This window comes from Pogona vitticeps, chromosome 15 (genome assembly GCF_051106095.1).
Source record: "Pogona vitticeps strain Pit_001003342236 chromosome 15, PviZW2.1, whole genome shotgun sequence".
Lineage (NCBI taxonomy): Eukaryota > Metazoa > Chordata > Lepidosauria > Squamata > Agamidae > Pogona > Pogona vitticeps.
In genome coordinates this window covers 570,636-596,977 of record NC_135797.1, presented here as the reverse complement: position 1 = coordinate 596,977, position 26,342 = coordinate 570,636, and the positions used below count along the sequence as shown (strand labels likewise).

The window sequence follows — 26,342 nt, the reverse complement described above, 5'->3', positions numbered from 1 at the left end:
CATCATCTGTTTGTCTTCAGGTTCTTTTAGTGTGAATGAGAGAGACCTACTCTGCCAGAATATATAAATGCGAAATACAATTTTAGTCCTGGTTAAGATCAGGCCCACTGAAATGAATGATAATTGCTACTTTAAAATCACCTAAATTTTACTGAATCTGCTCTAGTTGGGATTAGCATTGCACTTGTCTCCTGATTTTTATTTCAACAGTAGATGAACATCTGTTGCAGGGTGAATTCAGACGACAGGAAAACAGAGACGATGCCCAGAACAGTGGCAAATGAAAAACAGATAAACTGAGTCGGTTTTATCGGTCTACCTCCCCATCTGGACTGTACAGCAAATCCACATCAGAAACCATTTAAAAAAACAAAACAAAAACAGATTACGTTTCTCGAATGGGAAGGCAGTGGGGAACACAGGGAGCCACTCAAAACCCAGTCAGGTTTCCAGTTCAGTTTGCTCAGCCTTGTCTCTACACTAAACATCAGGCTCTCAAACGGGGTCCCTCCTGGGCAGAATGGCTGCAAAGGGGATTGCAGAGATTCCAAGACGGGATTCCCTTCAATCAGGATGCTATTGTTGGATACATCAAATGTTGAGGGAGGGAGGGAGGGACGAATCCACAGAAACACCAAAACGTGACACAAGCATTATGTTCTCAATAGATGATGGAAAACATATTGTCTGTCGTGGTTGCCTTCCATCCATAATCCTATACACGTGTTAACAAGATTTGCTTCTTAACAGGGTCTACATTTTTACTAGCATTCTTTGCCTTGCGAATCTACAGTTCAGTTCTGTCTTTCTATCCAAAAAGGGGAGTGGGGAAAGAGCTAAAAAGCAAAAACAGTATGAATGTCTGGTCACATAGTTGAAGCTACCCAGGAACAGATAACTAATAATAATAAGATTTGAAGTAAACAAGAAGACATAGAACAATGGTGAATATATATCTTAACTGCAGCCAAGCACACCCTGCCTTCATTCCATTTTTCTCTTCTTCCAGTTGACATTCAAAATGCTACATTCTCCTTGGAATAAAATTTAGAGTAATATAAGGAGTTTCCCATTTTTGTCCCTTTTAGAGACCTGGGATACACAAGCGCACACAAGCATATATTATCTGTGTAGAAAATGTAGGAAACATTCTCTTTGCAAATGGCTTACCCACTTGATTGTCTCCGGTTACTGAAAGATCCTTATCCCAAGTTTCCAAGGGAAGATGGAATGGCTTCGGAGATGGGACTAGACTTTGGAAGCTGTGAATGGCATTGTGAAAGAAAATAAAAAGAGGGGGAGAGAGAGAGAGAGAGAGAGGGAAACAAAACCAACTGGTTTCTAATCTGCTTGAATACACGCCTTTTGCTGAATCCATCCATTTACTACAGGCTTTGTTTTCATTTTTATTAAGTAGCTTGTAGGGCAGTCTGCAGATGCTGGAAAGTAGAAAAATGGTTTGGTGAAGAGGTTGGCTTTTTAAAGCACACTAAATGTGATTCTGGCATTCCTTCTTTTAATGATGCCAAAACCTGGAGCAGCTCTCTCATACCAAATTATCTTTGGAGACTGCTTCAGAATGGATGGTCTCCACAAGGGTTGTAGGCCACTGCAGGTACTCTGTGGATAGCAGAGGAGGAGACAAGTCGTTATCTAAAGATGATAAATAAGTGATCACAGGTTGGGGAAGATGAAGGCAAGATTAAAGTCAGCAGAGTGAGAGATTCTAACAATCTGACCCACAGATCCTCTAGGTTGTTCTTGTGTACGAGAATAAGCCACTAAAAGGCTATTCTGAGCCCCTTTTTTCTTAGTGCATGGAATGGGCTGAACTTCCAGCCCTCCCCTTCGGGCACTGGAATCTCTTGAACTGGTCCTGCAGGTGAAAATACACAGAGATTGTAACTGAATGGTAAGGAAGATCTCCTCTTCATATGGAAGGTCCCACGCTCCATCCCCAGAGGCATTTCCTGGAGATGGAGAGCAGAAAAAGTCCCCATTTCATTCTGTAGAACTCTTGCCAGTTCTTGTACACAATGCCAGGCTGTAGGGGTCAAGTTTCTGAGACAGGAAGAACTATGGCTTGACCATAGAGAACCTGGTTTTACATGCAGAAAAGCCCAGCCTCACCTCTTGACATCTCTGGTGGGGGTAGGGAAGTAGCCTAGAGTGGTCCTGAGTTGACTAGATAGGCAGGATATAAAATAAACAAATAAATAAATAAATTTAAAGATTCTCTGGAAACTTTGTCCAGGACAGAAGACTGTAAGAAGATGGTCCTCCTTTTTGATATGCCCTTTATCTGAAGGACTGTCCAGACTAGCTATGGTTTAAAGACAAAGAAGTACATACAAGATAGAAAGAGAGAGCAAGGACCCTGAAGTCACCCTCTGTCCACTTTGAGCAACCCCTGAACAGCAGCAGGCACAAAGCTCACCTTCCACATTCTGAGAGATGATGTTGTTTTGACTACTTAATGTTCTTTCAATCATTTCAAAACATCTCTGGTTTTGCATCTATGCCCATACGTTAGCATTTTGTACCCTTTTATACCTTCTCAATCCTTTGTGACTTCCTTTTTTGGGGATGCATAAATATCCACCCTGGCTGTCATTCTAAGCCCATGTTTAAGCACTTTTAACAAAAGTGCAAGTGCAAGTGCTGCTTCCAGAGCTGTATAGTCTGCAATGCAATCCTGGACGCAGGCAACCACTTTATGGCATCAGCGGCACTGGCTGCCAATTCACTTCTGAGTCCATTTCAAGATGCTGGGTATAACTTTGAAAGCTGAGCATGGCTTGGGACCTAGAGACACGGAGGGCCATTTCATCTCATGCAAACCTGTCCACCCTTCTCCATGCTTGTGACTCTTCTGTGTGCACATTTGGTGACAATACACAAGGGGGTAATACTCTGTACTTAAGTTCCCTTCCTGCCCAAGAACAGAGCTGTTATTTCTTTTCATCTGATTTCTGCAGGCATTTTAATATTTCTTTTTAAATGAGGGTTAAACTCTGTAGCAGCTACATTTCATTTATTAATTGTTCATATTTGTTCTTCATGTTTTTGTCTCTTTGTCCCTAGAATTTATCTCCTAGATTAATGGAATGTGTGTGTGTGTTTTTGGTTTTGTTTTGTTAACCAGGTGAAGTCCAAAAGACCATTTGGCTTTTACTGCAGATTCCCAGGGTCAGTGGCTGCTCAACTTGGGAAGAAAAACATGTCACTGACACAGCATCGTTGTGAAAACACAATAGGAACAAGTTTACAATCTCCAATCTCAGAGCTTCTGGTGATTTAGAGCATTCTTGATTCCCCAGGGGGGTCATATTCCACATCCTGAATGGCTCCGTAAACCAAAATATTTCATTTGGTTCTTGCTGTGTTTTGCAAAATCCAACTTGCCCTCCCTTTCCAAAAGAGAAAACAATTAAAAAAACACCAGGTACCATGTATTCTCTTGATGTTCACGACAATCAGACGAAGTAGATCCTGTTGATGTGGAAGAGTTCAACAGCAGAAAAGCCTTTAAAGGACAGTACAGTAAATAAGCCAGGGTCTCGCAGGCCCAGACAAGTTGGGAATGGACTTAACTGAACAAAGCAGGAGAGCTTCATACCTTCCAGCATTCCCAAGACACAGTTAACAGAAGGATAAACAGGACAATGGCCCCACAAAATTACTATAAATGCTCAAAAGGGATTTTGATTTCAGCTATAATTTCTACTAAATTTCACTCAATTTTGAGGCTGGTCTGGAGATTCTTGACTGATTTTTCTTCACTGCAATACCAATGGTTTTCTTCATATAAACTTTGTTACATTTTAAATGCTGCTGGCACTATGGTGACCTGAACGTTATGGCATTTCTTTTGATTGCAGGCTAAACAGATTTACATTGTAGTTTCTAATTTTCCTTTTTGACATTTGTTTTACCCGTATATATTCTCCATCTGAAAAAATGAAAACATGTTTGTTTTCTAAGGATCAGAAAAAGATGGTGGAGATTCTTAGTCTTTGCCATTCATAGTTTATGAAAACAAACAGGGTTGCAATTATGGGTCACATGTGTTGTTTTTCAGACATTTAAAATACTGCATTCTTTTGAAATCTCTGGAGAGGACTTAGAGGGTGACACTCTGGAAAACATCTTGGCAACATAATTTCCATTGCAGAGAAGCAAATTAAATCCAGTTTGTCACAGAAAGATAAAGCCATAAAATAGATTCTTTCAGACGCTTTAACCATTAAAAAGCTCACAACACCTTAAAAGGCTTGTATGAAAAAGGATATGCTTTAGTTTTATTTTCTCTAAAAAAATGATCTCAAGTGATTTCCATCCGGATTATGAACAGAAACCTGTGAATCCTGATAAAATTTTTTTAAAAAAAACTTAAAATTAGCTAAAAGCCAAATTGGTCTATCTAGAAGGACTTCCTCAATCCTAGAGATAAAAAGACAAATAAAATATGGTCTCACTGCGCCATCTACTGTTCATTCTGCAACTGGCAAGTTCCGTTTTGAAGAGGTAGGAGAAAGAGGTGTAACAAAAACGAAGGGAAAAGAGAAAAAAGAAAAAAGGAAGGCAAGGGTGGTTGATAGGCTTCCTAGACCACTAAAAAGTCACAAAAATAAGCTAGCTTCTGGCATCAAACAGCCGGTCTCATCAGCCAGGGAACCACAAAGCATAAAACTGCCAGAAATCTTGTCCAGGTGTGCCTGGGTGCGTAATTCTTAAAGAACAATTATGAAAAATATCTGATGTTAAAAGACACACTTAAGGATGTGCACGCACTCCTATCCACCTGCAAAAGGAAACCTGTTGTTGTGATAAAGCAGACACCAATAATTGGGGATGCTTCCAGACTTTAGTGTCCGTCACCCTCACTTCCCTAGTTTTTTATAGGCGGCTCTCGGGCCATCATTTTCCATCGCTCATCCTTAGGAGGAGCAGAACCGGAACATGGATTAGCACAGAGCAACGAGACGACCTGGACAGGGCAGGTGGTGATTTCCATAAGACGGCTAGGGAGTGACTGGAGTAGGTGGCCAAGCAAGGAGGCAGGCAGAGAGTCTTAAACAGAAAGGCCAGAGATAACAGAAGCTTCTCTCCAGAGGGGCCCAGTGCTTCCTACAGCCAAATCATCCTCAGCACCCACCCTTTAAGATCCGTAGCCTAAGGTCTCTCCAACACCTTTTCCTGGAGCTCTGCTGACCTCAGCTGGCAAAGAGCTCACATTGCGGTGTTCCTTTATTGACAAAATCCAAATTGGGATGAAGCTCGGAAAACCTATTCTTGCCGTACTTGAGCAAAAGATTGATGATAAGTGGATCCTAAACTTCAGTTTAAAGTGAGGTTGCTTGCAAAGAACAGACAAAGAACCATCAGGCAGAGATTCACAGACTTGCAGACCTCAAGGCTCATTGAAGCCAAGCCACCCACACGAAGCAGGAAAAGCAGGGGTGGAGAATTCCCCAGCCGCTACAACTCTGGGAGGCATTTGTGAGCCTTCCTCAGTTCGTCCCTTCAGTCTCCAAGAAGAGGCTCTGAAAGATGATCCCTGGTGGGCTCAATACATTACCAGCCAAGCAGAGACCTTATGGTTTCTCAGTTCTAGCCTCAGCACCAACTCAGCAGCAGTAGCCACAATACAAAACCTGAGTGCTGGTTGCCACACAAAAACAATAAAAGAAAAGAAAAGAAAAGAAAAGAAAGACAGGCGCCCAGTCCTTGCAAAGCTCAGTGCCGGAAGGGTACAGAATGTGGAAAGGCAGATCAACACTCTCTCCAAGCGGCATGGAGAAGAAGGTTGCAAGCAGTTTTTTTTGTTTAAATCTTAAAACTGGACTTGGGCCAGGCAGGCATTCGCGCAGAGGGTAGTTCCAAAAATGGACGGTGCTCTGGCAGTCCTTCAGATAAAAGAGGACCTTTGGCCACTGCTTCCTTTGACACGTCCAACTTTGGCTGCACAAAACTCATTTGTGAATGCTCGTGTGCCTTTGCAGAAACACAGCATTCCCATCCATCCATCCATCCTTTCTTAAAAACAAAACAGCAGATAGACACACCATTTCGGGATGATAAAAGGTTTGCATCAAGAAGCAGACATAGGTTATTTCAGAGAAGAACGGGGCATAAATAATGAACTTGGGAGGGAGCAAGAGAGAGAGAGAGAGAGAGAGAGAGAGAGAGATGAAAAATGAGAGGATGGCCCTCAACAATGTTCTCATATCAACTCATTCAAATGACTTCACACCGTTTCTCCCAAATACAAGTTTGCAGCCACCTCTCTCTCTTTCCACATGTGATGGAATCTCGCCCTTTTGCTCCGGTCTTTTTTTAGACGCCCCTCTCCCCCTCACGCGGCCCTTCCCGGACTGTTTTAAACACACACAGTCTTGGGCCTTAGCTCAGGCAACCAGGCACAGATGCCAGCTTAGGAACAGGTGCTTCTGTCCACTGATTTATTTATTGGGGGGCCGCCTTCTCCCCTCCCAGAAAGCTGCCTCGCCCAACAAAGAGAGGTGTGTCTGACTACGCTGTGTCCCATGTTAGACAGGTCAAGAATGGGTGTGTCAGAAACAGTGCTTCAGAGTCTTTGGGGGGGGCATTCAACAGCCTTGTGCAACTTCTAAGTCTTAAAGGGCTTATTTGAGGAATCTACAGTACTTCTTCAGATCCACAGAGTACGATCTCTGGGATTCAACTTCATATGTGCATTTGTAGGGGGTGGAAACAGATTGAAGCCAGATGCACAAAACAACATTATATTATTGACAACTTTCAAAGAGAAAGCCATGTTGGTCTGTTTTGGCATATGGAACAAACAAACAAACAAACAAAAAGCAGAAAATCATGTTTGTTGTGGGTTTTTCGGGCTCTTTGGCCGTGTTCTTCCTAATGTTTTGCCAGTCTCTGCAGCCGGCATCTTCAGAGGACAGGAGTAGCACTTTGTGAATACAAAAGCAAATCAGTTGTAGGTAGGCAGAGGAAGTTGATTACACATAATTCACAAAATCCCATACCGAAATAAATACTTTTGTTTTGTTCTGGTGTTATATATTATTGACAGTAGGCTGCATTTAATTGCGAATCCCAGTTAGAGTAATTGTTGAATCAAATGCTGCATGGTCAGTCCGCACTTTGGGAAACACCATTGATTCCATTGGGGCTACTTTAGTTGGGATTAGCAACTGGACTTAAGACACCAGGCAGAGGTAATTGGCATAAACATCTATTGTCATCGCTCTACCCTTGGAATTCTGGGACTTGTAGTTCGTGCAGGGCCTTACATCTACTTTCCACCATTCATTCACCAAAGTACAAATCCCAGGATTGTTTAGGTTGTAGCTGTAACAGGTGAGGTGGTGCCCAGTTCCTGTAACTGCTGATACAGTCCAGAGGCCACATATGAATAATGACTATACTCGTTCTGAACTACTTGCACATTTGTGGGAAGGTATAATCAAGGCAGCAAAAGCAAAAAGTTATAGTTAAAAGTCTAAGTCCTTGTGTTGGTCAGGATAGGGCTAAACAATGCACATTTTAAAATGTAACTCTTTACTCCACAGTAACTAGAATAACTGCCTTTTAAGTCACAGGGGAAAGCATTTGAATGCTACAAGCCAGGGACACAAAATAAACTCCCCTGACATCTCTGCCTTGCCATCACCTCCACATCCATAATGCCACATGGGACAGCAGCACATGCCCAAACTGTTGTACGGCTCTTTTTCTGCCTGCTAGTGAGGCTTGTTTTTATAATGATATCAGCAACTAAACCATTCCTGCTCAATTGCAGAAGGAGCAAGGTTATTCCTTGTTAAATTACAACTCACATCACCATATTTCCTGCCCTCAACCAATGGGCCACCAGCTTTTTTGGTGCTGGGATGGAGACCCCCAGAGATTAGGGGAGGTCTCAGAGGGTGAGCTGGAAGGACACAATCCTGCACAGAAAACTTGGATAGGAGCCAGTAGCTGCCAGTCAAGGTTGCCAATATGGGGCTGCATAGATCAAGACCCCAATTAAAAGTCGGGCCATTTCCTAGACTGTTGTTCATAGTCGTAGGGTGGACAAGTAGGGTGACATGAGACCCGTAACTGCCCTCAGGGAGATCCCAAAGCACCATGCCCCTCACTCAGCTGTACAAGCAGGATGCACCCCACCCCATCAAAGAAAACTCCCTGCGTGCGGACACACACGCTGATACAAGGTGCCAGTTACTAAAATAAAACTAACTGCCTCTGGGATATGCCATTCTGCCCGCTCCAAATTCTCCTTTCGGGATCCAAAATACTACAACCTATTTTTAAAGCCTCTGCTTGGGGGCCTTTCCTTTTGGGGGACAGATCAGGTTGCAGTGCTCAGCTGTTTCAGGTTCCCAGCCCTTGGCCATGTGCTCTCTCTCTCTCTCTCTCTCTCTCTCTCTCTGCCTTTTTTTCCTTCCCACCCCCAATATCACAAGAGAAACCAGAAAAATGGGGGACATCTGGAACTGATAGCAAAGACGACAGCTTCCCACAGGAGAAATTAGCCCAGGGTGAGATAACCAGAATAGTTTGTTATTTTTATTTATATGCTTCTGAAATGCATTCACAAATGTGTGGTTTAAACCAGAGGAGTGGGGGAGGTAAGGACTTGCTATATCTCCTACGGATAGTCATTGTAAGTGGGCAAGGTCAATCTGCAGTGAGGGAGGGTTAAGCATTCAGTATATGCTCAGAAGCATCATCATTTTTATGGTATCTCAAATCTGTCTCTCCACCAAAAGGGAATGGCCAAAGATGTACGGAGAGGTAGCTCTAAATGGATATCCTAAGGAAGAAGCAGGACTACTAGAAGGGCAGAGAGTCGAGAAAGCTACTTTTAAAGAAGTAATTCATTCTCATTACCTATTGTAGTATTTGAAAAGTAACTCATTGATGCTATTTGTTGTAGTGTTTAAAAAGCAACTCATTGCATTGCTTTGCACATTATTTTAATAACTTTTAAAAAATTAGATTTCATAAAAAAATGGCATAAACCTGTAAAATCCCTGGTGAAAATGTATTTGAAAATGCCACAAAATGACTTAAAAGGTAATTTAAATTTTAAAATACATTTTTGTTACGCACGCAATAGACTAACTTTGCTATCTCTCAGTACATTATCGTTAAAATCTCAGTTTGTTATACCCAGTCTTCATTAACCCCTACCCCCAAATTACAGGTTACTGCATTACTTGTAATTTGTTACTTCTAAGTGTTGTGCATCTTTCTGTCTATACATTATTTTCTCTGAATTCTTTTCTCTATTGTTTTCTTTAAAGAAAGTATTTAAAAGGATGATTTGGAAGGTACAGTCTTATCAGAAAGAGAGCATTGGAAAGGGTGAGCTAAGACCATCACCCCCAGGGTGATGATTCTCCTCCTAGCCTTGAGGTTTAGTTGATTTACTCAAAGGCTTTGGGCAAATCAGCTGATCTCAGTTTCCAGGAGATAAAAGGTTTATGTCAATCACTGAAGGGCAGGGCTTTACGCCAAATCCCGCAAGGGCTTCTGTATAACACCCAGTTGTGGCTTGCACATAAGCTGTGGATCAGGACTGGCCCTACCGTTGGGTGTTGTGCAGCAGCCACTTCTGGTGGTGCATGTTAAAAAAATGAAGCGGGTAGCAAACACAAAGCCATTCTCTGTGAGCCCTCCAGAAATTCTCTGGATACATTGAGAGACCTCATGGACTACTGAGTTGCCGTGTTGTGAGTATTGAAGTTAAGAATCAACTTCCTAGATCAAGTCACAGTCTGTATCACATGATGCAGTAGCAAAAATGCATAGGATGCTATTGGGACAGCAGTGGGTCTGGGATGTTCTTAGGAAAACCTTTTGAGAAAAATCCCACTGAGCCGTCTGTGGTGAACAGGATAGATATTGTGAGGGTGCTGATAACATGTAACTTCACTCATTTGGAAGCTCTGCAACTGAGTAATTATGAACAGTTTGTATTTTATCTTACAAGAGGGTTTAACCCTTCAAGGGATCCAAAAGCAGAGCCAGGGGTACCAGCTTGTGACACCCCCTGAGTGACGTGGCCCCACAGGGTCCTCGCAGTGGTGGCAAGTGCTTATTGGACTCTTGTCCATCATAGATCTGTGTGTTCCCACCCTATTTTCGCTTTTCTCTAACCAGTTACCTATATGATCAAGTTTTGAGGGGACAAGTATTTTATTCTCCTCTTGGTGTTGCTTATTTATACTGCTTTTATTGCAATTTAGCAGTATTAACATATTAATTCTGATGCTTGCCATTTGTAATTTGTAATTTCTGTTGTGTTCTTTATATGTAGCCCACTGGCAACCCTAAGGTCTTGAAAGCACAGGGTATAAAATGAATGAAATCATCATCTTAATTACAAACATGCCAGCAATTGCAAATTGGGAAAATGGCAGAAGTGCTATAATATGGCAGGGAACTGCATGAACTGTCACGCTGATGGTTTATGATTCCTGCCAAAAGGATTGCTTAGCTACACCTGCCTTTTACTGTGCATTCTTGGGAAAGGAAATCAGCTTCCAGCCAACTGCTGTGAGAACATATGTTATTGTGCAAGGATCAATCGGCTGATCATTAGCTGCCCAGGCAGAAGCGGCAGGACCAAAGTTTCATCGGGGTCTACAGCTGATACACTTCATGGATAAAGCTGTCGCAACCCTGGTTGGGAAGCCTATGGCTCTAGAAAACCCCTGAGAGTGGGGGTTAGAAATGTAGGGTGTGTGTGTGAAGAAAATGCCTGTCTGTAGGACAAAAGAGAAGACAAAAATACTATCAAACACCCCCACCCATTTTGGGTTGAACTAAACAATATTTTTATCCACGAAGGCTTTCATGGCCGGGATCTAATGGTTGTTGTGGGTTTTTCGGGCTCTTTGGCTGTGTTCTGAAGGTTGTTCTTCCTAACGTTTCGCCAGTCTCTGTGGCCATGGGCATCTTCAGAAGACAGAACTCTGAAGATGCCGGCTGTCCTCTGAAGATGCCGGCCACAGAGACTGACGAAACGTTCGGAAGGACAACCTTCAGAACACAGCCAAAGAGCCTGAAAGACCCACAACAACCAATATTTTTATCATTTTCTGCTGCTGGTGGTGCAGCCACCCATAAGTAGTAAAAGACATACATTTTCTCATAGCATTTATATTTTATCACCTCCATATCTTGTCTTTAGCGAGCTTTATTCTGTGATCAAATCATGGGCAGATAAGTAATTTGCAAGTCCAGTTGCTCAGGCATCTAATTTTTAAAGAGATCCAGTTATGGGAAGGAAAACATATTGATACTGGGAATACACATTCCTATTGACTTTTCCTGGGGTGGGGGGGGAGAAAGATCAAAATGAACAGGGTGAAGCAGAAGAGGAGGGTCATCTCTTCTAGCCCAGCAATCAATAAAAATGTTACTGTGACCAACTGCAAGAGGAACAGGTGTTTTGCTGGCATGAAACCGATCCCTGCCAGTCCTCCTGTACCAAGCTCATTAGCGTGACTGTGGAGGTGTGAAAAATGGCGGCAGTGGTGCTGAGAATCATCCCACCTGTCTTCCTGAAGGCCAGAAAGCTTCACTGCTGGCAAAAACATGACACCAGCCAGCCTGAGAAATTTGCAAATTTCCACCGGGTCACTATGCAGACTTTCTCTCTTCTTCTTTAGATATTCAGTTTTCTCTCTAAAGAAGAAATGCTGACATTGAAATATGCCTTTCTCTTAGTTCAACAAAGCACTGCCGGAACCTGGGAAAGTTCTGGGTTTGATCCACAGTTCCCAGAATCCGTCACTGACCATGCTTCCAAAGCAGCTTACGGGTGTGTGGGGATTCTTGGTTGAGACTAAAGCCAATTCTTAGGAATTCCAGCTTCTACTTATAGGCTGCCAGTCAAAACTTACCAAAAATGCAATTCAAACGTCATGCTGCAAAGCTGAATTTTCTTTTTTCTTTCTTTTTGATTTTGGAGACTAAAAGAGTGAGATTACACTCGAGAAATTGGAGTTATGGTCTAGAAAGTTTGTGAGGCACATACAGTACACAAACCAACATTTTGTAGCCCACAGGATTTATTATAGACCTTGTGTTTTTGCATTTCTTTCTTCTCCAGAGAACTGAACCAGTGAAATCCAGGGAGTAGAGGAGAGGTTTGGGTGACTAGGTCTTATAACCTCTGGATGGATTGGAATGGGGGAAGCCACCTACTCCACGAGGTCATGCCACTCCATAAAACCCGGATTCTTCATTAAAACACTCCTCCTTCTCCTGTTCTTTAGACACGGTAAGGCCAGGGGGGGATGGCTTCATGACTTCAATCTTGTGTGGTCTTTGTTTAAAGCTGTTTTAAAATTGGAGAGCAATGTGGCATCATCTATATTTATTAATTGTTGTCATGGCGTGCATGCCTGGTGTGGCCTCTGGTTGCATATCACAATAAGCGATGGTATGTATTCAGCATTGTCTGTTGTTTAAGCCATGAATTGCACAGAAGTTGAATGAACTAGCTTTTCTTCCTCAGTTAGCTTTAATGCTCTTCTTTTGGTATTGGTCAGTGCTGGTTTAGGATAGGTAGCTAGGAAAACACTCCAGGGATAAACCAGACTTCCTGGTTTAAGCTATGATTTAAACAAACCATAATTCAGAAGCCAACAAGACATAGGTTCAGCTGGTGGTTAGCGGCTAGTTGGTAAACCACAGCTTGTTAGTAGAAATAGGTCTGCACATCACAGAAAGCCAAATTTCAACAAATTGAACCATTTCTTGTGAAATGTGAACACTTTTTCTATACAGAAGATACAAAGTGACTAGTTGGGTGGTTAACCCTAGAAAGGAAACTCCAGGGAGTGGGAATTCTGTGTCACACTTTGATCCAAAATAAGAGGGATAAATATCAGGAAGGAGACATTCTGTTAAAATACGTAGGGCTCAGGTAGCTCATGAAAAAATGTTTGGTATTTATCCTATGGTTACTTTGGAAAGAGAAGAGGGGACAAGTTGCCAAAGATGTAACAATTTACCTACTGTTACCCTAAATACTGCTCTTAACTTCTGAGAGTTAGAAATGAAAAGAGCTGGCTGGGAATTGGGGAACCAAATGGTATCTCTTGGAGGTAAAAAGATTTGTGCTCTTTGCAAGCATATTTTCGGAGGAGGATAAGCTGCAAGGCTGGCCAAACAACACACTCAAAATGAGAATGCATGTTGATTTCCATCTTCCAGTATCTTCCAACTGCAAGATCTTGCGCTGCAACTCTGAGTACGTGGCCTCCACCCTTAACTTGCGTGGTCCCAACAAGAATGCGGCCTACTGCAATGCCTTGCGCTCCTACTCCCGCTGCACCCGCAGGACAGCCCGCACCTGCCGTGGAAACTTGGTGTACCACTCTGCCGTCCATGGCATCGAGGACCTCATGATCCAAAACAACTGCTCCAAGGAGGGTCCGACCTCACTGCCACGGCCTCCTGTGCCAGCACCCAACCGCCAGACCTTCGCCTCCCTGGACATCTGTGACTATGAGAAGAGTTTTGCCTATAAGCACGGCAGGCCCCCCACCTATCAGCACTGTAGCACATTTGGGGACCCTCACGTGCGGACTTTCCGTGATGAATTCCATACATGCCGGGTAGAGGGTTCCTGGCCCCTCCTCGACAACAACTACTTGTTTGCTCAGGCGACAAGTTATCCTGTAGCAAAAGGATCAAATGCCACAGCAACCACCAAGGTAAAAGCTGTTTCTTGAGTGAATAGAAACGGAGGTTAGAGATAGCCTGTAGTTAGAGCTCAATGCATGTTAATGCTGCAGAAAAGTGACGGGAAGCAGTCTTTCAGTGTTTCTCTAATCATCATTTCTGGCCTAAGGCTAGTGTGTTTTCCCCCAAGGTGCTCCTTTTAATTTGGAGAGATAAAGTACTGTAGCTGGAAGCACATCGGTGGTATCAGGACAGAGGGCCTTCAACGGGACAACTCCCTGCAGAGATAAGTTGTGGCATCAGTCCCCTCTCTGTTGTAATATTGCTGGCAGGCAAACACCTGATTATTCGGGGAAGACTTCAGATACATGCTAGTCTCTTTCAGAATGGACCTTTTACTTATTTCCCTCTTGCTTTTAAGTTGTGTCTTAAATTGATTCCCCCCTTTACATTTTAAGAGTTTCTTTTTCATTTGTATTTTATTATGGACTTCACTTGCCAGCCACTTTAAGCTTCATTGTTTTTTGTTTGTTTGTTTGTTTTATAAAAGAAAGGTTTGAGATAGGCAGATGAAAAAATAGGGGAGGATAGTGTGGGTCTCGGTTCTTCCTACTCTTCGGGAAGCCTGGGAAAGTTGAAGAAGCTGTTTCCCTTACAGGCCTCTCATTTGCTCATAGGCTGATTACTGTCTTCCTCAAAACTGAAAAGTAAACAAAAGGATCTGGCCCAAGAAGAGGAGGAGTTCTTGTCTGAGAATAGTACATTTTACTCTAGGGGAGAGAGCCCAATTCAGTCAGTTGTATTAAAACAAACAACTCAATTTAACTCAATTTAAAAGCACCTCAGAGGAAAAGGAACAATGACAGTGCTGGTCTGTTAAAAGTCCCTTTACAAGCAGGCAGCCCATCAATTGCCAAAGGATTCCTGAAATGAAAAGCTATTTGGCTGTAGGAGAAGGACAAGTGGGTAGGACCCTACCTAACTTCCCTCAGCAGGGAGTTCCGCAGCCTAGGAGCAGCCATAAGGAAGGCCATTTCTCATACTGGCCTCAGACATGCCCATGAAGTTGGCCATACCAAGAAGAAAGTCTCCCGTGGGTATCTTCAAACTGGGGGAGGCTCATAATGGGAGAGATGCTCTTATAGACAGGGCTGGTCCCAAGTCTTCCTCCTCTCTTTTCTTTTCAGCTTACCATCATCTTCAAGAACATGAGGGAGTGCATTGACCAGAAGGTCTACAAGGCAGAAGTAGACAACGTGCCAGCAGCTTTTGAGGATGGGTCAGTGAACGGAGGTGAGAGGCCTGGAGGAAACAGCTTGAGCATCCATGAACGCATGCCTGGGCAGCATGTAGAGATCCAAGCCGCGTACATCGGCACCACCATCGCCGTGCGCCAGGCAGGGAAGCAGCTTTCCTTCTCCATAAGAGTGGCTGAGGAGGTGGCCCAGTCCTTCACAGAGGAGCAGGACCTCCAGCTGTGTGTGGGAGGCTGTCCCCTCAGCCAGCGCATCTCTCGCAGCGAGTGCCCCTGCAGCGATGGCACCATCAGTGCCCAAAAGGCCCAGAGGTTGTGCAAGGAGAAATTGCCAGTAGAGGACATCTACTTCCAGTCCTGTGTCTTCGACGTGGTGACCTCAGGTGACGCCAATTTCACGCTGGCAGCCCGTGGCGCTTTGGAAGATGCCAAAGTATTCCTCCCAGATGCAAAGAAACTTCACCTCTTCCAATCTGGTGCTGCTTCCTGGAGCAGCAGCTCATCCATCTTTCTCCTCCTCCTCTTCATACCTATTGTTTCTATTTTGCAGCAGCACTTTTAAAAGTCCTTATGAACTAGTGGTTAGTTTGTGCTATGATGGTGGACAAGGCTCAGTTCGCTGGAAGGGTGGCATGGGCACTGTGAAAATACATGATCTAGATCTGAATATAAGAGGATGCCGGGTTTCGGACTGCAAGTTAAGGAAAATGCACATTTCTTGTGGTTACAATGTTTTTCCACTATGCACATCATTCCTTCCAAGTTCCATGCCCAAGCAATCAGACTGGGAAGTGAAAGTTGTCTTTGCCTCCCAAAGACCGATCACAGAACAAAAGTAACATGCGGAGTGAGGTAAATTCAAACTAGATTTCCCCCCTTAAAACAGCTCCACTTTTAATGATCTGTTAACTGTATTATGTAATTATTACCTCAGTTAACTCTGAATAAGTGGAATTTAGGGATGGGCTGAGATTAAATCAACAGCAGACACCCTGGGCTTTCAAAGTATTTGGGAGAAAACTTCTGAATGTACAAAACCTGTATAATTTGCAACAACTGATATCTTATTGAAGACTTGTAAAACCATGAAGGATAATAAATTAAGAAGTTAAATATTTAATATATTAAAGTTGAAGAATTTTAAAAGAAGCTAGCCACTTTATTGGTTACTACGTAGTAGTCATTATCTCCCACAAAGACTGTGAATTATTGGTTACTATTATCAACTGTCATCAACCACTGCTGATTAGTGCTAATGGAAGCCAAGAAAATTAGAAATCCAGACTTCTAATGAGTCTGGAGTGTGTACATGTGTATAGCATGCTACCAGCAAAATCTGGAAGCATTTCAGTGCTCTGATTCTCTCAATCCACAAATAAAAAATGGATAACCGCCTGTCAGATCTGCTTTGATTTGGATTCCTACAATACGCATGGGGTTGGACTCAATGGCCAATTCAATTCTATTCTATGATTCTATGAAAACCCTTTTAATGGGCTTAGCTTCTCTCTGAGAATGTGAAACTTCTTATGAAAGTAGTCCTCTACTACAAAGCAAAATCCCAGTCTTACTTTTGGGGATGCTAAATGGTTAAAACCAGCTTATCGGATGCATAGGGTGAGTTCCAGAAAAAAGTTCCTACATTTCTGTATGCGGAAAATGAAAGAGCATAGAAGGTTGAAAGGAGAACTTGGAAGTAATAAAAAGTTTATAAGCACAACAAAACGGGAGAGAAGACCATGTTGCCTCTCATCTCTACATGTAAATAAGACTCTTTTAGAGTAACAAGGGCATAACAATGTTATATCTCAAATGTACTGTAAAAAGTGGGAACAAAGCAATTTTACTGGTAGAATGAATAATGTTTTCTGGTTATCTTTAAAGGACATATTTGGCATTTTTATAGGCATTTAGGGGGGATTTTTGGGAAGTTTAATGCCATGTTCTAATCAATAATAAGGGCTTTATTTAAAATAAAAGTAACTAGAAGTAAAAAGTAATGAAGCAGTTAATTACTTAACTGTAATCAGTAATAGCAAACACTACAGTGAAAATCAGGAACAAATTGCTTTCTAAAAGTAATTTTCAGAAAGTGAGAGGAGTGTACTTATTAACACAACAGAAGTGGTTTATAGAACCTTTATCGTCTCTCCAATCCTATGAAGTCCCTTTCTCTGCTGTTAGCAGTAGCAGCCTCTGAATTGCCTGTATGTTGGCTTTGCTAATCCACAAGCGTTTGGCATTAAAATACATCTATTTTTGAAGCCCTCATTTCCTGTCATCTGTTTCTCATATGAGTTGGCTAGTTTGCAACAGGTGAGACTAAAAATAACTTAGATGGCCCTCCTCTTCTACTCCAAAACCCAAATATGTATAAAGAGGAGTGTTAGGGGTTCAGCACAAGGCTGGACGGGGTGGGAGTCAGATGTCTCCCCATAAACCTTCCCTCTTCCCGGCTTGGGCCCAATCCAGCACATCCTGAGTAACATCCTGTACAATTTTTCCCTTCTTGTGCTATGTTTTTGATAGGGGCAGCCCCAAACATGTGAATCTAAGCTTAAAGTCTTAGCCCGGCAGCGTAGCCCTTCAAGGAACTTCTAACTCTTGCAAGAGGTTTTAACACAAAGCCAAGGTGCCTTTTTAATATTGTATTTTGTTGGGCTTTCCATGTTTGGCATCAAATATACTTTATGTTCCTGTCTCTGTACAAAACTAGTGTCCTTCTTTGGTGAGCACACAGAAACACAGACACAGACACAGACACACACACACACACTCCAAGTACAACAGGACAGACTGACGGATTGCAAAGACCCAAGTAACCCACGGAATGCTACTAGTTTATGGAATAAGGCAACCATTATGGCCTTTTTCTAATTTTGTGCAAAAACTACTTGAGAAATGTGTGAATGAATTCCAGGACTATCGCAACAGAAATCTTGTTGTCTTGCAGTGACTGATGTTGGGGAGAAATGCATTTTAGCTGTCTTGTTTACTGCTCAAGGATGAATCAAGAAGGATCTACATTCTTTCATGGACTCTAGTCTACCTCATCAGGTGCTTGCAGCTGAAGAAGTAGGTAACAATCCACAAAAGCTTATTTTCTAAATATTTCTGAAACACTGATTGCCCCAAAATATATCCAGAACAATAAGAGCTAGCAGTATGCAGTTTTACACAGAGACTACTGATTGCCCAAATTAAATAAGTGAATTGGTTTTAATTTGCAACTGGCTTTTCTAGGGGCCCAGCTGCACTCCTTCCTTCTTGGGCAAAGCTCTTTTTCTCTCTCTCTCTCCTGAAAACCCGGGCTCCCAATTCAGCAGCTGTTTCCTGTGTTACCGCTAGATGTCGCAAAGAAATAAAAATTGGTTGCAGTGCCTTGTTGACAGCTGATGGAAAGACTGGACCAAGGATTTGGACACCAGGATGCAAGTCCCTTCCTAGTTATGGAAACCTAAGAGAGAGAGAGAGAGAGAGAGAGAGAGAGAGAGAGAGAGAGAGAGAGAGAGAGAGAGAGAGAGTGTGTGTGTGTGTGTGTGTGTGTGTGTGTGTGTGTGTGTGTGTGTGTGTGTGTGTGTGTGTGTGTGTGTGTGTGTGTGTGTGTAACAGTACACCACTTCCTAAGTACATTATATATATGGAAATCAGAAATACTTGCCCACAACCTGTTTTGAGAGGTTTTAAAAAGAGCTTATTATAAACATTTTTTTTAAAAACCCTTACACAAGTCCATCTTTAGAAAAGGGTTAAGCCTCCCATACGTCACACCAACCACCACTGCAAGAGGGACTGTGTGCCATGAGACAGCATGCTTTAAAAGTCTAAGAACGGAATCATCATCTAGAATAACAATAATGGACACAAGCCATGATGGAAAGCAGACACTGAGAGTGCAGAAGAAGTTTGTAACATCCTAAATAGTCCGAAGTGTTCCAGGATTTCACTGGGAGGTTTCTGTTGGATGCCCTTTTGCCCTTTGTGTCCACAATGCCTGTCCTCTCTCTGGATTTCCCCATCCATGCACCAAGGTCGGGTTGATGGGAAATAAAAAGGCAGACAGCCAAAACCAGAAAAGATTCGGCATTTCTTCCTCTTTACTTTGCTGCCCCTGAATTCTGCCTTTGGAAACTCCAAGGAAGCGGAGTTGCTTGAGCAGGTGAGTTAGGAAAAAAATTTCCCTCTCCCCCCTCCCCACCCATGCTGTACTGTATAAATTTAGGCTAACAACTCCCAAACACTGGAAGTTGTTCTTTCTGTAGGGAGAGCACAATAGCCCATCAGGTGAGCTTTCTGATCCAGTAGAAACAAATGAGATATGGATTCCCAAAATTTATTCTGCAGTGCCCTGTCTGCCGTTTTCTGCCATGCATAGTTTTATTTTTGAGTTCTGCCGGAAATGCATTCAATGGATTTACAGACTATTCTGCCCTTGTATCTGGAGCAAAACCTTAGAAAACAATTTTTAAAAATTCTCTGTAGAGCAGCAGACTTTTCAAGAGTCAGATTCAAGAGCTGAAATCTTAGTTTTGCTCTCCACAACTGACTGTAAAAAGGACTCTTAACAGAGACTTAAGCCCATTTCCATTCTGGGACATGTTGCTTTTTCTCTTTTTTAAAAAACATTTTGTACTGTCCCCCTCATGGATTTTATAAAAATTTATACCTACTGGGGCTATTCTCCATACATCTGATGAAGTGGTCTGGAGTCTATGAAAGCAGATGCCAAATAAAACACACCACATTTTAAAGTGCAATGTTGTTCTGTTGTAACACAGTTACTCCTCTCTCACCAGAAATATCTGCACTGTTGGTTATTGATCCAACCTTCACCAAAACAAATTACTGTTACCAATAAACAGTTTCAAAATTCAAACCAAGAAAACATCACAATCAGTTTTAAAAGTATTTTCATTCAAAAGAGAAGCAGGAGATTCAAACTGTCCATATAGATCTTATTTGTTTGTGGCTGTGGGCATACTTACGATTTGAATAGATTTCTGCTGAAACTTTTTAAAAATCAGGTTCAAGTCTCTTTGTATTCAAACCAGTGGCCACATTCACATGAACTAAATGGAAATTGATTTATTTATGGCGATTTAAACCAGTTTTGGCATCTACACTGCTGAAATCAATTCATTTTCACTAAAACCACATTGAATTACTTTACTTAGAGCAGTCTGATTATTTCCGTCTGCTGTCCTGAGTTACAGGCGTTACAGAAGAGGTGGCTTGCTTGCTTACGGGCAAGACGGATTCTTACAAAACAGATCTTTGATCTTTCTGCACAGAAAAATGAAGGGGCTTGTGGTTGTCCTCCTCTGTGTGGCTGTGTTTCCTAGAGGCCACTGGTGTGGTAAGTGTGGATGTGTGTTGTTTACAATGCACAACAACAATAACAGCAATCATATAATGGTGAAATCCACAAACTAATTTTCAATTGAATTCTTACGTGCCACAGGACATACAGTAAATGCTCTCACTCTTCCTCTTTTTCATAAAATCCTCAGTTCTTCCTCTCTAGCCTTATAATTACTGCCCTCTGCACAGATATCAATGGCTGTGTTACCTCACTGAAGCGGGACATCCTGAAGTTGATGGTGAAATGGGAAGATGCTACTTGTCTTCAGAACCAGCAAGGCCTGCCTCCGAACCTCCTCCAGACTTTGCCTCGAAGCTGCAAAGAAATCAAAACAGCATTAGAAGGAGCTGCAGGTGGGGTGAGCTACAACAGGAATCTGTTAGATAAAGACTCACCAATAAAAATAATGTATTGATTCACATTTTGCTGACAATGAGGGAAACATTAATCTTAGGGTGGAAATACTCTTACAAGGAGTGGGATCCATCACAGTCCCTTCCAGAAATTAGAATAATGTGGAGAAGGATAGCTCCATATCATTGTGGTTCTCTATCTAGGGTCCTAGAGATGGCAGCTTCTATATTTGGTTTTGTCAATGGGGGCTTTTGTCAATGGGTTTTGCAGAGACTCAACTTAGACTTTATGGCAAGCCGTTTCCCTAGGATTGGTTTGCCTCTTGTGGTGTGATTTGCTGAGACTTGCATCTCTGGGGAATCAAACGTGCAAGTTAAGTTTGCAGTTACATGCCAGTGACCAATATGCAGATCCCGAAAAGCTCGGTGCTATGCCAGATGGATACTTTTGATATTTGAAAATGAGTTAATTGTAAGAAACACACATTCCCCATAATGTCTAATTTGAGTCTTCAGCCTGTTGCCCAAATGAAATCAAAGTCAACCTTCTCAACAGAGCAAGACTTATGACTTTCAAAGCCTAGGGTTGTTGTTTTGTTTTTAAACAGATGGATTGTATTTCCTGAGCACAGAAGATGGTGAGATATACCAAACCTTCTGTGACATGACTACCCATGGAGGAGGATGGACACTGGTGGCCAGCATCCATGAGAACAACATCTATGGAAAGTGCACCTTGGGAGATCGTTGGTCTAGCCAGCAGGGGAACAATGCTAATTACCCCAATGGTGAAGGTCACTGGGCCAAAAACTCCACCTTTGGAACAGCTGTAGGCTCAACCAGCGATGACTACAAGGTGAGGCTGTAGACTCACTAGACCTTGACAGGCAAATGGAGCGGTTCCCCTGGCCTTTTTACTTCGTTTGCCAGCCCATTCCTCAAATTAAGATTTCAGTCACCAAATGACCATTTACCAACACTTGCTAACCAAAGACTGGGGGGATCTCTAAGGTTGTCCAATTTTAGCGACACATAAGTCAGAAGATAGATTAGGGGGCAGTGTTTCAAAAAGAGGCTCACCAGCTGGATAGCTAAATCGAAGGACACAAAGAGTGCAATGCACTGTTTGAGAGCGTCACGAGCCTGTAAATGTTAAGAAATTAGTTACTTCAGACAAACCCAAAGCTACTTCGAAGGGCCTCAGGCAGACATGATGATGGGGTTGTAGTCACTGCTCCCTACAAGAATTCATACCCACATGCTCTGTGAGAACTTCAGTGGGATGAATAGGTGGGGCTCAAGGTCTTCGTAACTTAGAGAGATGCAACTTCTCAGAATTTTTTTCTTTGCAGAATCCTGGCTACTATGATCTTCAAGCGCAAGATATGGCCATATGGCATGTTCCCAATAATAGCCCCATGAAGGAATGGCGTGATGCTGCCATCTTGAGGTATCACACTGAAACCGGCTTCTTCAATGTAGAAGGAGGGAACCTTCTCAGGCTCTATCAGGTATTTTCCAGATAGTTAATATTTGAGATAGTAATGGTAAAACTAGATGTTAAGAGGAATGCATATTCAATTAATCAATTTTTACCTCTTATAATGGGATTTCATCTGAGATCCATGCCTTGACAATCAGACTTGCAAACTAAGGTGTGTTTACCTTCTAACAACCAATTGGGAAACAAAGCATGCTAAATGCAAGGTGTGGGAGTGAAGAAAAAACATATATTTAAAAATATGCTAAGTGCATTGTCTATTTGACTTTGAGGGCTGCAGTTAGTCAGGAGCCCTCATACAAAAAAGATGGAATCCAGTTGAATGTCTCAGAAGCTGGGAAGCCGAACATACCCATTAGGAAGTATTTAGCCTGGTTGGGTAAGTACTGGGACTTATCTATTCTGGCGGGAAATACAGCAGCCCATATCTTGTCATTGGCTGAATTTTAAATAACACCAGCCAAAGATGCAAGTCTCAGCAAAATAAACTAGACAATATATTCATGCAGGATTCTATACAAGCATTTACAGTATCTCAAAACCTACAGAAAGTCTTAAGAAACCTTAAGTACCATTTTATTCAGACTAAGCTCTCATGGATTGTCATCTGCTTCATTAGAGGTATCAACCTGCACTCCATTAAACTTTTATGTCAAATAAAACTTGTTAGTCTTTAGGTGCAACAAAGCACTGTTGTTTCTCCTGTAAAAGGCTGGGTTTAATCCTCCACTGGCAAATCAGAAAACAAAGCAAGCTAAATTGAAGCTGTAAAGGTGAATAGCTTATAGCCGCTTAAGCATCTCAGGGACTCACAACATGGGATGCTGATCCTCTTTTCCCAGACGATGTTCTTCATAGCAACCTTATGTCCTTTATTAGGCATGTCTCTACAATTAGATAAAGAAAAACAGCCTTTACACTCGAGGTATACTGTAGTTCCATTGAATTATAATGTTTTTCCATAATTATACCTTTTTTTGACAGTTGAGACACCACTGCTTCTAGACAGGGGAATCAGGATTCCATCTACCTAAGCCATATGTGTGCATTCAAATTCAGGCACACGTAAGGACTCACACCACTGAGGCTTCACCTAATTTGCTCTGACTGCTTAAGCTAGACAAGACAAACTATTTTTCACTTGCTATTTCATTTCCAGCAATACCCAGTGACGTATGGCATTGGCTCCTGTCCAGCTAACAATGGCCCAGTTGTACCTGTTACATATGATTTTGGTAATGCTCAGCAGACATCCTTCTATTACTCTCCAAATTCCAGACGTAAGTTGGCTCCTGTGTTTCTCATGTCTAAGTGTCCCACGGATTTAACAAAAACCTGGTGTCAGCTTGAGTAATTCTATTAGAGAACCGCAAGAAACTACAGATATCTGTAATAATCAGACAGCAATACTGTCAACTTGCAAGCTGGCTAAAATAACTGCAATTTGATAACACATAAAATGTTTTGAATATCTTTTGAATATGCATACCCTCTTACCATAGACTTCATAATGTTCCAGATTATCTTAAATTGACCTCCTCCCTTCTCATTTATTTCCCATGTCTCTTCTAAATCTTTTTGAAATTTTTCAATTAGGTTTGGATGCCTAAAAATATTTGTATCAATTTTCCACCTGTTTACCTCCTTATAATCACATTTAAACATCAATTCCATATTCACTCTGGCATGGTCCGATATTTGTATGACTTCAATACCTGTATCATTTACCCTAGGCAGTAAGTCTTTAGATACAAATATATAATCTATTCTTGAATATGTATTATGCACCTGTGAGTGGAAGGAGAATCTTCTTTCATTACCTTTTAATTCTCTCCATAAATCTTTCAAATCTGTTTTATTTATTAATCTATTTAATATTGTACATTTAATTTTCCCTTCTCCATTTCACAACTTTGATTTGTCTTTCTTCAAATCCATTACCACATTAAAATCACCTGCTAATATCACAGAACCTTTCCTGAATTTATCCAACCTTCTCAATATATTTTCAAAAAATTCCTCCTGTCTCTCGTTAGGTGCATAAATCTTTTGAATATTTTAAGCTTCTCGCCAACATGGCCACGATTCCTGCCATGACAGTTAACGTAGCATCAAACCACTGCAACTGCTTAGTGTAAATATATTTTTATTTATGTTTTTTTTTTTAAAAAAAGCCTTGTTTTCTCAGGTGAATTTGTTGCTGGCTTCATCCAGTTCCGAGTGTTTAATCATGAGAAGGCTGCTTTGGCTCTCTGTGCTGGGGTTAAAGCCACCGGTTGTAACACAGAAACCGTAAGTAGCTAGACCAAAGGTCAGCAGGCAAAACAACTTGGAGCCTGCTTGTTTATTTAGTCCTGTAGCATGGATGACCTGGCTCTTGTGCCTAGCCTCTCTCTATTTCCCCTTTTTTAGTTCTGCGTTGGAGGAGGAGGCTATATCCCAGAAGGCGCTCCCCGGCAGTGTGGCGATTATGCTGCCTTTGAGTGGGATGGCTATGGTACACACACCGGCTGGAGTGTTTCCAAACAGTTGTTGGAATCTGCAATGCTCATCTTTTATCGATAAGTGTGGGAAGGGCAGTAATCAAAAAAAATCAGAGCTGCATCCCAGAATGGTGGAAATTTCTTGCTTCTAGTGTTTCTGCAAAGCTTATGAGGCCAATAAAAATGTGAATAATATCAGCCTTCCGAGTCAGTGACATTTACTTCTTGCTGGGATAATCTTGTTAGTCTGATCAGATGTCAGCCTCGTTAAAACTTTAGGCTGCAGATTTATGCAGCATTAAATGGTTTAAGGCTGCCAGCTCAGTGGCATCACAATGCCTGAGATTTTAAGGCTAAAACTGAAGACTGGGCATGTTCTTGTGAAGTCACAAAGCCCAAGGTAGGGTGGTTGGGAACAGGATGGCTTCAAATTCAGGGCCATCAGGCTCTGGAAGTTGTGGGGTGGGTGGGAGCCCAGTAAATGAGCCCAAAATCTATGTAAAATACAACTAACCAGGTAATATATTATGAAGTCGGAAGTGAAAATGTTTTTTTCTCTTATATTTTTAACAATATTTTTTATATTCTGGGGTCGGGGTAGGGCTTGACTGTTTTCTTTTATGCTGGAAACTGCCCAGAGCAATAGCAAAGCCACTAGATGGCGTAGTATAAAAATATAATAAATAAACAAATAAAACATACAGTATTTTGGTATCAGCCAAGGAGCAAAATGCAGCAGAAGCTGGTAGAGCAGCTACCGCCATTCCGGGGAGAGTTTCTGTTCTTCAAGGCCTCACCTTGACATACATACCTTGGCATACATAGCACAGGGATGTTTTTCTAGGCTCTGGGCTGGTGCAGCTATAGCTGGTGGACAGCACATCACTAGCTCACAAACATTTTCTAATAATAATTTAACTTATTGTCATTGTAAGTACCATATACATGGTATACCCATAAAACAAAATTCACACAGGCACCCAGAGACCAGACCCACATTCTTCCAGAGGATTAAACTGTTTCCTCAACAGGAAAAGGTTTTTCTGCTTAAATAGGCCTACTTAGACCCCAGCTAATCTCTTGCTTGCAGGTGTTCCATAAAATAATAAATACTTATGTGACATCAAGCTGATTTTGACTTATGGCCACCCTTTCCAGGGTTTTTTAGGTAGAAGGACAGAAAGGAAGTTCCATTCTATAGTAACAGGGGGCTGGATTAGAAAGGCTTTTGGCTAGATCCAACACATTCATTTCCAAATCCATTCACTTCATGTCACTGTTATTTGGATGAAGGATTCACAAGGACTAGAACCTTGGGTTGCTCTTTTCCTGGCAACTGCTGTGCCTCTGGATGGGTTCAGTCTCCCTTTCCAAAAAGTTTCAGTTGTTGTTTTGTCTAGTTTTCTTAAGAAAGCAGTAGATTTAAGAGTTGTTGTGGGTTGAGGTATAAACAGGTTTTCAGAGGGGTGTGTGTGTGGGGGGGGTGTGTGTGTTAGCAATGTTGATAGACACACATACTTGATGTTTTACAGATGAATTATATTTTCCAACCTTGCTCTTCAACCACAACCAACCCTCGACATTTACAGCATGGGGGGAACCGGTAGTGAAACAGAAAAAAGCTGCTGATCTGAAGCAAAATCTCCTTATTAGGTTTTTAGAAATTACATACCTATCTGCC

The 26,342-nt window shown here is 42.0% G+C and overlaps 2 protein-coding genes across 9 annotated transcripts; both read left to right on the top strand.

The window, feature by feature from the left end:
* The first annotated feature begins 8,407 nt into the window (after positions 1-8,407).
* On the top strand, positions 8,408-19,121 carry HJV (hemojuvelin BMP co-receptor). 3 transcript variants are annotated; one of them, XM_020798142.3, is made up of 5 exons: positions 8,408-8,543; positions 8,775-8,877; positions 12,128-12,298; positions 13,237-13,739; positions 14,895-19,121. In XM_020798142.3, exons 3-5 carry the CDS (start codon positions 12,205-12,207, stop codon positions 15,522-15,524), a joined length of 1,227 nt encoding a protein of 408 aa, XP_020653801.2. In that variant the 5' UTR covers positions 8,408-8,543; positions 8,775-8,877; positions 12,128-12,204; the 3' UTR covers positions 15,525-19,121. The 3 variants fall into 3 exon arrangements, with proteins under 3 accessions (XP_020653801.2, XP_020653800.2, XP_072840601.1); XM_020798141.3 differs by lacking the exon at positions 8,775-8,877; XM_072984500.2 differs by lacking the exons at positions 8,408-8,543; positions 8,775-8,877 and adding an exon at positions 9,017-9,740.
* On the top strand, positions 18,982-24,859 carry LOC110081503 (intelectin-like protein). Of its 6 annotated transcripts, none has more exons than XM_020798233.3 (8): positions 18,982-19,121; positions 20,254-20,318; positions 20,513-20,677; positions 21,286-21,533; positions 22,030-22,188; positions 23,338-23,458; positions 24,367-24,470; positions 24,591-24,859. In XM_020798233.3, the coding sequence occupies exons 2-8, from the start codon at positions 20,258-20,260 to the stop codon at positions 24,741-24,743; spliced, it is 1,011 nt and encodes a 336-aa protein (XP_020653892.3). In that variant the 5' UTR covers positions 18,982-19,121; positions 20,254-20,257; the 3' UTR covers positions 24,744-24,859. The 6 variants fall into 6 exon arrangements, with proteins under 6 accessions (XP_020653892.3, XP_072840597.2, XP_072840599.2 ...); XM_072984496.2 differs by having other exon boundaries at positions 24,353-24,470; XM_072984497.2 differs by having other exon boundaries at positions 18,992-19,121; positions 20,176-20,318; positions 24,353-24,470.
* Positions 24,860-26,342: the final 1,483 nt, after the last annotated feature.